This window comes from Gobio gobio (assembly GCF_949357685.1).
Source record: "Gobio gobio genome assembly, chromosome: 4".
Taxonomy (NCBI): domain Eukaryota; kingdom Metazoa; phylum Chordata; class Actinopteri; order Cypriniformes; family Gobionidae; genus Gobio; species Gobio gobio.
The window spans coordinates 48,027,609-48,040,686 of record NC_137100.1 but is presented as its reverse complement, the minus strand read 5'-3'; the positions used below and the strand labels follow the sequence as shown (position 1 = coordinate 48,040,686).

Below are 13,078 nucleotides of genomic sequence, written 5' to 3'. Positions count from 1 at the left end.
AGACGCGCGCATAGAGCGCATAGAGCTCTATTATTTTGAAAATGAGGAAGTTATGACTCGGTGACACAGAGAGCCATTTCTGCAATTCCTCAGAGAACTATATCAAATCTAAGAGTGCTTTCGATCCTGTAAATTCAGCTAACGTTAAAAATCTCAACATTTGTTGGCCAGACTCGTTGCTTTTTTAAACAGGAGGAAGCTTGTAAAATTTTAATTTCTGAAAGTTATTTTTTTTAATCTATGAAACACGTGTGGTAAGAGCACAACGTTGGATAAGCTACTTCTGAAGACAGATGGATCCTGACTCTTGCTTTCCGTCTCAATCTACTGACTGCCACTTGTAAGAAAGCAACTGCTGAGAAACTGTGTGTAGATTAATTTTAGACTATTTGTTGATGTTAACGATTGTGTGTGTGTGTGTGTGTGTGTGTGTGTGTTATAAAGTAACATCTGCAGTTCATCATACTGCCATCTAATGGCTGCAGCAGGAGTTGTTATAGGACTTTTTAGTTTTAAAGGGTTCACCCAAAAATGAACATTGTGTCATCATTTACTCACCCTCAAGTTGTTCTAAACCTGTATGACTTCCTTTCTTCTGCTGAACACAAAATAAGATATTTTGAAGAATATAACCAAGCAGTTGATGGGCCCAATTGACTTCCATAATATGGGGAGAAAAAAAAAGAAAAAAAAAGAAATACTATGGAAGTCAATGGGCTCCATCAACTGTTTGGTTACAAACATTCTTCATAATATCTTCTTTTGTGTTTAGCAGAACAAACCCGTTTATACAGGGGGTTAGTCAGAGGAGAAAAGCTCCATTTGTAACTCCGGTTCAAATCCAAATGCCACTGCCTGCCAGTCAGCGGCCACTGCTTCAAATCAACACTCTGCGCATGCGCGGTAGTGCACAGCAAACGATTGGGTGAGAGCTGCGCGCGAACAACAAAACATTTGTTCAAAGCCGCTTCCGCAATCGAGGTGCTGAGACACATTCCGTTTTTTAATGAAAATACGTAAAAAATAACATCAAATATGCAAAGCAATAAAGTCGAAGAACTCACGGACAAGTTAGAAGGGTGAGTCATCAAATAATCTTTTATGTATATCTCACAGTTTTATTAATATACATTTGAACGTTGATTTCGACGTAAAACTGTTGTTGCATGTTGTATGCATAATATGTTTTGATTGTGTTTCTTTTCTCTTGTTGCAGATATCTGTCTTTAGACACAGAGAAGATGGACAAATACGACAGGTAAGTAACTCAAACACAATGCGTATGTAATTGTTCATCACTGCTGTAAATATGAAGATCTTATCTCGGTTGACCGTGTCACTAGACAGAATATGTATTTTACTGCCCACACTGATTTGATGGCGTGTAACGTTAATATGATAACGTTACTTTTAAATAGCTCACAACCACGGTATTTGTTACAGTGTATATTTTTTGTTTTGTATTATCATATTAAAAATGTGAGATGTAGATATTTATTAATTATACCCACCCACAAACCAGGCTAGTTGTCACACCTTTTTAGTCCATGGAATACACCTCAGCACAGGTTTGCTCAAAGTTGTTGCTGGGTCAAAGACGAAACGGGGGTTTGAAGCATTTAAACATTTATTGATTTATTATTTATTTACAGAAGACACCCACTAAAATGTCATTCAGTGTAACAATATTTATGTATCATAAAATCTTATTAGGCATATTTAAAGCAGGAATAATTGGATGACATTAAAAGACTCACAGTGCAGCTCTCAAATACTAATTCAATTTTGTATTTAATCTTTAATCTCCTTCAAACCACTAGGTTTTACCCATTTGTCAGCAAGAAGTTTTTGTAAGGAAGTGAAAATAATTTAAAACATAATAAAATGTTGTATGATCACACATTCTTTTATATTTTAATAATTAAAGGTCAGAATAAGTATATTTTCATTTTTACATAAATATATCCGTTAAGCTGAATGACCATGCTTTGTTACTCTGAATGACATTTTGTCAAAAAAGGAGATAATATTGCCATTGTTCCCATAATTGCAATGTTTTAATATCATTAAATTCGTTTTAATAATATTCCTGAGTAAATGACGGCAGAAGCAGATGTTGAAAAATAATACGCATTTTATTCTACTATTCTGATGCTCTCTGCCATGCTTGCTTAGCTTGACACTTTGTCTCCAACTTGCTCGGCTCCAAAAATTACACCTTGCTGCTATATTTATATGAATACTTTTTTTTTTGCCAACATAAATGACGTTATCAGGAAGGGTATTTTGGGTGGAGAATCCCCTCAATGGTCGCTTTTGAACTTGTGACATACCTTAGTGAGGGGGAACTCTGTTCAGAAATATTGGTAAGCTATTATTTTGACAATCGCAATCCTGAATAACTTTCTCTTTTCCTTGCTAAAGGCCTGTTCACACCAAGTATGATAATGATAAAGATATAGTTATAGTAAATCATTCTAAATATAAAAGAATAGTAGAGTCCACACACCATAACTATAACCGCACAGAGAAACGATATCGTGGAATCACTTTCAGAGCGATTTTTATTTGATTTGATTTTTTCAGCTAATGAACGATAAAAACATTGACAGCCAATCAAAATCCATTTCGCTTTAAAGAGCTCCAGCATTTAAAGCATCAGATGACAAAACTACAGTATGTGCTTAGAGTGAACTAACAGTGTTATCGTTCATTGGTGTGGATGCTGATATAGTTACTATTATAGTTATTATAATAGTTATTCTTGGTGTGAATGGGCTTTAAATGCTTTTCGGCATTTAACAGTGCCTTTCTACTCTCTCTGTTCGTGTGCATCTAAAATTAAATTAATCAACAACACAAATTAAACAATACAGAAATGAATTTAAATATTAATATTTATTAAGTTTAACACATATTTGTCCGTGCTAAACATTCCTCATTTACCTGTAATATAGCTAAATAAGATGCTAAATTTGTGCTTCACTAGAGGCCTGTTTATCTGCTTCGATTAACCCATCACAACTTATTTGATCTGCGTGAACTAGGATAACTACAAACTTTGATATTGTTCTAAAGGCTTATTACCTTCTTTTCTCGGAACACAAAAAATAAATAAAAAATGTCCCGCTTGTACACTCATTTAATGGTGACTTTCACTTTTTTCAAGCGGATGCAAATCTGTCATAAAATAATCCTATGCAACTCGTGCTGTGTAGGCTATTCAAAGTGTTCTGAAAGCATCCTGAAAATCTAGCATTGCAGTCCTGTGTACGAGAGTGTGCAGCAGCTCATGCCTCGCGCAAGGCAGAGATATATAATACATTTTAATAAAACACAATACCTACATTATAAACCTCAGAAGAGTTTTGTGTTTTAATATCTCTGTTGTGCTCTGGTTGATAGAACCAGACAGTCTTGCGTGAACGTTAATGTATAGGCCTATTTACCCAAGTCAATGCATAATTATTTCCTTTATGTATTAGTGTTTAAAAAAGATTTAACATTAATATATAACTAATTTAATAATTTATATCTTCATTCAAAAATTTTTTTAACTTACTGGGCGACCAAGATATGACAGCCGTCATACCCTGCCATACCCAATTTATGCAAAGCATAGTGAATTTATGTCTACGCAGAAGAAAGCCCTGCCTATGCTCTGCCCCGGTACGATTGTGTCGAGCCATTCATTCGTTTGGTCGTTTCATTCCCACCCGTTGTGTAGAGATCGAATATTCAAGCTGTTAATTCATTTTTCTACCCCTGACATTTTTTTCAAAAAACAAGAAAAGAAGCCATTTTCTCATTTTTCTACTTTCAATATTAAATAAATAAAAACGACTGAACGAATGATACACGGATTTGGTTGATAGTAGTATTTGTATTTTGTGTTGTTCCTGTGTAACAGTTATTGTATTATTTTTGCAGGTACCGGCAGGAGGGGAAGGAGGCTGCCATGTGTGGTGAGCTGCCTCGGGCCCTTGAGCTGTTTAAGTTGGCTTACCAGCTGCAGCCAAGTGACAAGCTGAAAAAACGGGTCCAGGCCATACAGGATCTCATTCAGAGAGATGAAGAGGAAGACGAGGAGGAGGAAGAATTTGTGGATGTGAATGATAGTGGATTGAAACTTTATAAAGGGCTCTACGACAAATTGTATGACCATCAGAAAGAGGGTGTGGCGTTCCTGTATGGTCTTCACCGAGATGGAAGGAAAGGGGGAATCTTGGCCGATGACATGGGCCTCGGAAAGACCATTCAGGTCATTTCATTTTTGTCGGGGATGTATGACTCGGAGCTGGCCAATCATACCCTGTTAGTCATGCCAACCTCGCTCATAAAGATCTGGGTGCATGAGTTTGCCAAGTGGACCCCAGGCATGAGGGTGAAAGAGTTTCACGGCTCAAACAAAGCTGAGCGGAACAGGAACCTGGAGCGAATCCAACGCAAAGGAGGAGTTATCATTACCACCTACCAGATGCTCATCAACAACTATGAGCAACTTGCATCATATGACCAGCGTGAGTTCATGTGGGACTATGTCATCCTGGATGAGGCCCACAAAATCAAAACCTCATCCACTAAAACGGCTAAAAGTGCTCACGCCATACCTGCTAGACACCGTGTGCTACTTACCGGCACTCCAGTCCAGAATAACCTACGAGAGATGTGGGCACTGTTTGACTTCGCATGCCAGGGATCGCTGCTGGGAACCTCCAAAACATTCAAAACCGAGTATGAGAATCCAATCACGCGTGCAAGGGAGAAAGATGCCACGCCTGGGGAGAAAGCTCTTGGGTTGAGGATTTCTCAGAACTTGATGGACATCATCAAACCTTACTTTCTCAGGCGGACCAAAGCAGATGTTCAGCACAAAAAGCAAAAACGTGAAGAAGACTATCGAAACAAGGAAGATCAAGAGAACAAATGTCCAAATGCCAGCAAAGGTGCAGAGATGCCATCGCTGACACGAAAAAACGATCTCATTGTGTGGACGTACCTCAGCACGGTGCAGGAGGACATTTATAATCAGTTCATCTCGTTAGACCATATTAAGGAGTTAATGATGGCTACCAGGTCACCGCTGGCAGAGCTGACGGTTTTGAAGAAGCTCTGTGACCATCCCAGACTCCTCTCCAATCGAGCCGTGACTCAACTAGGCCTGGAGCAAGGTTCCGCCTTTAACTCCACCCATCCGGACAATGAGAGCGAGTCGGCTGTGAGTCAGATAGATTACATTTCAGATGACACTTTGGTTGCAGAGTCAGGGAAGCTGCAGTTTCTTGTGTCTCTAATGGAATGTCTCCGTGAAGAGGGGCATCGGACCCTGATCTTCTCACAGTCGAGGAAGATGCTAGACATCATGGAGCGGGTCCTGCGTAACAGAAACTTTCGCCTGCTGCGCTTGGATGGCACAGTGACACAACTGGCAGAAAGGGAAAAGCGCATCATGCTGTTCCAGACCGACAGACGCTACACAATCTTCCTCCTCACCACTCAGGTGGGTGGAGTCGGCATCACGTTAACAGCAGCAAACCGTGTCGTGATCTTTGACCCCAGCTGGAACCCTGCGACAGATGCTCAAGCTGTGGACCGTGCCTACCGAATTGGCCAAACTGAAAATGTCCTCATCTACCGACTCATCACCTGTGGCACTGTGGAGGAAAAGATCTACCGCAGACAGGTAAATAAAAAAAATCTTACCTTTGACTTTCACTGTGTAGTTTTCAGGGTTAAAAAAGGTTGAGGGCTACATGATTTGGCCAAAAAATGCTATTGCAATTATTTCATCATGTATGGTGATTTTGATTCGGAATGCGTTACGATAAACAAATAATATTTCTCATTGCTGCTGCTTAGATATCAATGTGAAAAGAAGTAAAACAGATTGAATCACACTGAAGAAGATGCACAAAAACTACAAACTAGCAATCAATGTCATGTCTCAAAATAAATGTTTTGCCAATAGTCACTTTTTTAGGTTGGTAGGAAATATAAAAAATAAAAACTTTGCATTCGTATTGTACTGGTTTCTTTTTTGTCCACTTCATTTGCGTTAGCTTTACATTCACTTAATAAGATTTTACATTCACACTGTTGTTGTTTTTTAATACAATCACTTTTAATTATATTAAAGGTCCCATAGCATGGATTTTATAATTTTTTTTATGTTTCCTGAGGTGTACTTATATTGTTAGTATGGTTTTTACATCAAAAAATGTCATAATTTAGAAATAAACGGATTTTTTTTCTATACTGATATTAGCCCTCTGGCTTGAATGCTCTGTTTGAAGGGGCGTGTCTGCTGTGAGACTTCAGTGAAAACGCCCACTGTTGTGATTGGCTGACATCTTTGCATTTGAAATGAGTATTAGATTATGTGGCGGAGGGGACGTGGTTTAGCGAGGTCTGCTGCAAGCGCTGCCAGAGGCAGAGAGAGACGGACTGAACACTCGTGAACCAGAGAGACGGAGAGCTGGGGAAAGATAGCAGAGAAAGTTTTATTGTACCGAGTTGTTGAGAACGCAAGTTTATTTTGTTTGTATCTGAGAGTTCTGAATAAACACGAGTCCCAGTCACGCGACCCTGTCTTCTTCCTCCTTATTCTACAAACTTTGTGACATGTGGAACCCCTCTAAACCCACTAAACTACGTTTTTTTACCATCACAGCCGTCGAGATGAACGAATCGTCAAAGTGTTGATTATAGCATAATTGTTTTAGATCTTTTCCCATCACATGAACGGCTGCAGTGATGAGCTGTCTTGTTGATCGCGTGAATGCAGTGATCTCGTCATTGCTACGTTATTTCTCTCACAAAATGCTTTCACCACAACTAGCAGCAAACACGACATTGACATGAATACAGTAAGAGCCTCGTTGTGCAGCATAACAGCGTAATTCGTTATTATGGCAGTTTGGACAAGTGTGCAGATACACTCACAACGTGATTGACAGATCCGAGCATTATAAAGAGTGTTCTTTGATCGCTCTCTGTAATCATTTAAAGGGTAACTAAACCCTAAACCAACTTTTTTTTAGTTAAGGATCTGCAAGACTGGGGCTTTATTAATGCTGTTCATTGATTCGAGTAAATATTTTGACATTTGGATATAAAGGGTTTTAATCTAGATCAGTGGTTCTCAACTCCAGTCCTGGGGACCCACTGCTCTGCAGATTTTGTGTCTCTCTTATCTGACACACTCAGTTCAGTTCATGGAGCTCTCTCCTAACGAGCTGATGATCAGAATCAGGTGCCTTAAATAAGGTAGACATACAAAATGTGCAGAGCAGTGGGTCCCCAGGACTGGAGTTGAGAACCACTGATCTAGATAATATATGGTGTAAAACCGTCTAAGTGCTGCCCTCTTAAGGTTGAACGGTGGCTACTGCTGTTGAATTTTCCTATTGGACGTTGTGGGTCATCGTGACGTAGGATGGTTCTTCCAACGGCTCACTACCCATGCCCCTGGCACGAGCTCACCACGCCCTCAGAAATGCTTTCCCCAATCACATGATGAGAACGGCTTCACTCAAGAACTGTCATGTTACATGAAGTAGAAACATTATGAATGAAACTTACTTGACACTTGCTTTAACATTGTAATGAAGAAAATGCGGTTAAATAATGCATTTGTCAGTACATGTCAGGCTTTTCTTTGCGATTATTATTGCCGCCCGTCATGTGTACAGATAAGATTCATACATGAGACGCACTTTCAAACCCTGACACGCAAGTGGTTGCCGCGGTAACGAACAACAATACTGTAACGTGCTGGCGTATATAGTCTTTAATTAATAAAATTATTTATTAATTATTAACTTTTTTTTTTAGGAATCTGTTTATAATAGGCTATTAGGTTTGAACTTATTGGTCCTGCGCTGCTTATTGATTCAGTTAATTTGAATGAAAATGCATTGTATGTATCTGATTAGGGCTGTACGATTAATCGAAAAATAACCGAAACCGACATTCAGAATCTCTAACCGACATATTTTTCCCATGTCGGTTATTTCGGTTTTCACGTGACTCCGCCCCGTCAGTCACATCAAGTGCAGTTTGCAGGCACACAGAGATGCAGGAGCGGTTATCTGTGTTTATAGATGCCCAGAATCACTATAGTAACTGCATGTTTTACACAGTTTATATACAGGTCAGTTAATCGCCGTTCTATAGCCTATACGCGCTGACACACACACACATAGACGGCGCGCTCAAGCCGCGAAGCCAGATCGCTTTCACTTTCGTGCTCATAAAGTTTGTCAAGTACATGCTTTTAAAGGCTTGCCAGTTTCAACATTTAAAGCGATTGTGCACTATTCAAAAACAACAATACTTATCCGTTCAGTGCTCAGCTTCTTTCTGGGACACAGAGCCGTGTCGCGTCTCAACGCGCGCGCCCTGAAGGCAGATCTTTCACCTGCATCCTCACAAAGCTTGTCATTTGTACGTGTTTTAAGCCCTGCCAGTTTGAACATTAAAGCGAGTTTAGACCATCAGATGTGTATTATGTTGAACTAATGCCTGATATATTGTGACAAACGAACAGTCATACAGTAGCTTGCACATCACGTGAAGATCGCGCGCAGAAACGGTGTCAACGCTGTCCTGTGACTAAAGTAAAGTCACTAAAGTAGCTTAGAAACTCAACCATTATAGCATATATTTTAATACCTTTGAAGTACAAACCACAGCTTCATAATGAATAGAGACGGTATGAGTAATTCACACACACAATCACTCTCTCATTAATGCATTCAAATTAATGTAATGTAGTTCTACTGTGTTAATTTATCTGTATCTGATGTACAACAAACAGAAATCTGCCCCATAGACAATCACTGCTGAAAGTGAACTGTTTCCTTCAAGTGTTTTAAAATCACAAAGAAATGCACTTTTTCATTAGAAAAAAAAAATTCCACCTTTAATAGTAGAACATATTTACAGTACAAACCTTATCAGAAACTTACTCAAAAACCTTACGAGGGCAAAAAAAATAAAATAAAGCAAAATAATCGTTCATTAATCGTAATCGAGGTAAAATGTTCAATTAATCAAGGTTTTTATTTTTGGTCAAATCGTTACAGCCCTATATCTGATCTATTTTTAGTGGCATTCAGTATAGGATTTGACTGTTCATAGATTAGGTCAGTACTCTTGCGCTGCTGCTTCACTAGCATCGGGAGTTAACGCAGTTTGAGCCTGTGGCTCGCATTGATAAGGCTCTGGGTCTGTGTCTACAGACAATTCACTACTTCAGGTGAAGGTGGGGGAGAATGACTGCTCTGTTGCAAAGCTACTGGCGTCACTCCAGTCATTCTCCATCTTTGCGACTCGCGAGTCAGACAGCTGTCAATCAATCTGTCACTGCAGGTCTCAGGTGCACGCCCTCTGCTAAGTCCCGCCCTCGGGTTCATCCCCTCTGTGTCCGCTGAGCTCTGCCCACTTTTCCAGCATTTTTCAAATATTGCCAGTGGGTGGAGTTAATCTCTGAGCTGGGGTTTAGTTACCCTTTAAATAACAGATTTGCTTCATGCTACTAACAGAAACGATGTGAAGTTGATCGTTTTAGTCACTGGCTTGATTCACTGATGCATTACGCTTAGGGCATCAAGACGGCCAGCGGCGGGACTGACAGTTTTAAAAAGATTTAGAAAGAAAGTCTGTGTGAACTTGAATGATTAGCTACACATCAGAAATCACGGATCACAGATCAGGCATTAATGAAAACTTTTACTCACTGTTTGTGGCGGTGCTGTTGAGTCCATATGGTAAAACAACTGATAAACTGAATCCATTTCCTCTTCGCTCAGCGGGCAAAGCAGAGGAAGGGGAGGTAACCATAGAGGTAACGTTTCCCCATATGACGACATACAGGGAAGATTCCAGATCGGCTCGTCTGAGCTTTCATTTTCTCAAAGGCAGAGCAGGACAGCAAGAAGTGTTGATGGACATCACCAGTCTGTTTACACCTATTGAAATTTCTAGCCACTTGGGGACCATATACAGGCTAGGGGAACCCATATTAATGTAAAAAAAAACTCATAAAATGAAAATTTCATGCCATGGGACCTTTAAGTAATATTTCTATGCTAATTATACAAATTAAGGCAGAAATATATTAACATTGTAATTTTACCATTGACCTTTCAAGTAAAAAGTGATATAAATAACCCAATTTCAGAATCTTCACTATAGACTATTTCTTAAATCTGTGCTTTAATCATTGTTCTAAGCTATATCGTAATTCCTTTCTTCAGTTAAATTGTACTGTCCTAGAAAAGAGTGGCTTTTCTAGGACAATTAAGACAAAAACTGTTGATGCGGCTACCAGGCATATTTCATAAAGTACAACAACTGTGGCAAGTGGCAAGCAATTGATTTTGTCATTTAGTAATGAGAACTAAAAGCTAGTTTTCTGCTATTCTTATGTCAGTAAAACAGTTCAAAATATACCTATAATTAGTTAATAATTTTTTCCCCTGTGTTTCTATGTCTGCAGGTGTTTAAAGACTCTCTCATCCGGCAGACAACCGGAGATAAGAAGAACCCGTTCAGATACTTCAGCAAGCAGGAGCTACGTGAACTGTTTAAACTTGAAGACACACGTTCTTCCTCCACTCAGCAACAACTTCAGGCGATGCACGCACACAACCGCCGCTCTGACACCAGCCTGGACCAGCACATCGCTCACCTTCACAGCATGGAGATGTTCGGCATCTCCGACCATGACCTCATGTTCACTAAAGAGGCGGCAGCCGATGAAGACAGCCCTGAGGATGCAGAGTCCCATCACTATATACAAACGCGTGTCCAGAAAGCACAAGAGCTCATGCAGGCAGAATCAGAACTTCACGGCCAGCTAATGGACAGTGTGGCCCAGAACACCGAACCAGCTTGGCTCAGGCAAACAGGGCAACCGAAATCTGCTGGTAGAGACCGCCCGGCCCCTCCTCGTATCAAAAACGAGCCGGTGATGGTTGATCTGACTCATTACAGTTTCGATGAGCCTGAACTGGAGGAAGATGAGCAGAACTCTCCAACAGTTGAGGAAGTGGTCGAAGTTGTAAGTGAAGAAGTGGAAGTTGTTGATGAAGAAGTGCAAGTGGCAAAGGAGTCTCCTCATTCTGGTGGAGAAAGAAATGTGCATGTTCTAAAGACTGAGGTTAGCCCTGTTGCCGACAAGCTAGCTCACCATGTGATCACCCTGGATGACAGTTCAGATGAGGCGGACGAGGTGGATGAGTCATATGGTAATGCAGCATCTGAGCATCAATACTCACAGCACAGCTTCCCAAGTCCTTCTCACCAGTTTTCAAAGGTGGAAGACTTTTCTGTAGCATCTGATGCACTTGACAATCGAGAGGTTCAGACAGACGAGCCCCATTCGACGGTGCTCTCGACACCCCCTTCTCGACATGAGGCCACAGCAGAGGTGGAAATGCTTCAGGGAAACTTCAACCTACAGCTGGAGGACAGCGCAGATATGTTCTCAGTTGAAGAAGAGGAAGTTCTTGAAGTGGAGGAGTTGGTAGCAGAGGAAAGTCCTGAGTTTCAACTTCAGATGGACATCAGTGGAGAAAGACTGGAAGAAGCAAGTATCCATGACAGCAGACGAGAAGTTAAACAAAACAACAGTGAAATCAGAAACTATAACAACAGCGAAGTCTGCAGCCATAACAATGCTGAAGTCAGTAACTGTAACGGTGAGGTCAGCAAGCATGAATCTCTTTTGAGGATCCGTTCTGCTCCGGACACACCTGTGGACGACTCCTTTGTGCATTCTGTTCGGAGAAAGAAAAGACAGGTCATCTCTGACACAGAAGAAGAGGAGGAGGATGAATTGGAGAAGCCATGTTTAACTATCAGCCCATTAACTGATGGCCTCTGTAGGTTTGGCTCTTCCACACCGAAATCCACTTTGACTGACGGAGCTCGACTCCGCCGCAGCTTGAACACTTCTGTGGCATCAAGAAGGTCCTTTGTTGTGTCCATGCTGGAGAATGAATCTGATGAGGAGTCAGCAGAGCCCAGTGAAGATAAATCCTATGAGACATCTGAAGCCAGTGAGACTCGTGCAGATGAATCAGTGGAGGAAGAGGGGGACCCCAGTAAAGGTGAAACTAAATACTATGAGATATCTGAAGCAAATGAAAGTCATGCAGATGAATCAGCGGTGGAAGAGGAGCCACCCAGTGGAGATCAAACCGAATCCTATGAGATATCTGAAGCAAATGAAAGTCATGTAGATGAATCAGCGGTGGAAGAGGAGCCACCCAGTGGAGATCAAACCGAATCCTATGAGATATCTGAAGCCAGTGAAACGCATGCAGATGAGTCGCTGGTGGAAGAAGAGGAGCCCAGTGGAGAGACTTTAAACACAGAAGAGTCCAAAAGTGACGAGGAACTTGAGAAGGTGGAAGAGAGTGTGGAGTCAAGAGGAGACCAGGAATGGCACAGCGCCCTGCTCGAATCCACTGCTGATGTTGAGCTAGACTCTAGTGAAATGATGGACCAGTGTGCCCCTAAAACATTCCCTCCGGAATCCCAAATTCTTCCTGTGAGCTCCATAAGCAGTGATGTGACTGCTGCTAAAGCTTTTGAGAATACATACGAGTCATTGGTCTTGTCTGGGAAACAGAGTTTGGCGGAGGGGAGAAAGCAGGAAGCTCTGGATTTCTTTCTGAAGGCTATTGACATTAATACTGGAGATGCTGAGATCCAACTCTTAATTATTCAGTTGTACAGGCAACTTAGCCAATAGAGAAATTAAAATGTACACAGCCGAATAAGACTTTATCATATCTGTACCATGTTGACAAACTTTTTGACATGCCTTTTTCTGTCTGCCCGCTGGTAAAAAGAAGTTTCAGAATTAATGTGACTGACCAGAGGAACCAGTTAAAATATGTTGTGCATGCTTATAGTGTTCATGGACTTTTCCCAGTAGTTCCTCTGAATGTTTCTTTGTTACTTTGATTTGTATGTTTCTTTGGTTTAAAAAAAAAAGTTCAATTTATCATATTCTAACATGTACATTGAATGTGGAGGGGGGAAATAAATTCTCATAGGTTTCATA

The 13,078-nt window shown here is 40.7% G+C and overlaps 1 protein-coding gene across 1 annotated transcript; it reads left to right on the top strand.

The window, feature by feature from the left end:
- The first annotated feature begins 938 nt into the window (after positions 1–938).
- On the top strand, positions 939–13,077 carry ercc6l (excision repair cross-complementation group 6-like). Its single transcript, XM_079814402.1, has 4 exons — positions 939–1,079; positions 1,217–1,258; positions 3,931–5,683; positions 10,502–13,077. The coding sequence occupies exons 1-4, from the start codon at positions 1,036–1,038 to the stop codon at positions 12,761–12,763; spliced, it is 4,101 nt and encodes a 1,366-aa protein (XP_079670528.1). The 5' UTR covers positions 939–1,035; the 3' UTR covers positions 12,764–13,077.
- The last annotated feature ends 1 nt before the right edge of the window (position 13,078 follows it).

Excerpts from the sequence above, each read along its gene's own strand:
- ercc6l (XM_079814402.1), top strand. The coding sequence starts at position 1,036 with ATGCAAAGCAATAAAGTCGAAGAACTCACGGACAAGTTAGAAGG. Across the intron at positions 1,080-1,216 it reads CTCACGGACAAGTTAGAAGG|ATATCTGTCTTTAGACACAG; the intron begins GTGAGTCATCAA and ends CTCTTGTTGCAG. Across the intron at positions 5,684-10,501 it reads AAAAGATCTACCGCAGACAG|GTGTTTAAAGACTCTCTCAT; the intron begins GTAAATAAAAAA and ends CTATGTCTGCAG.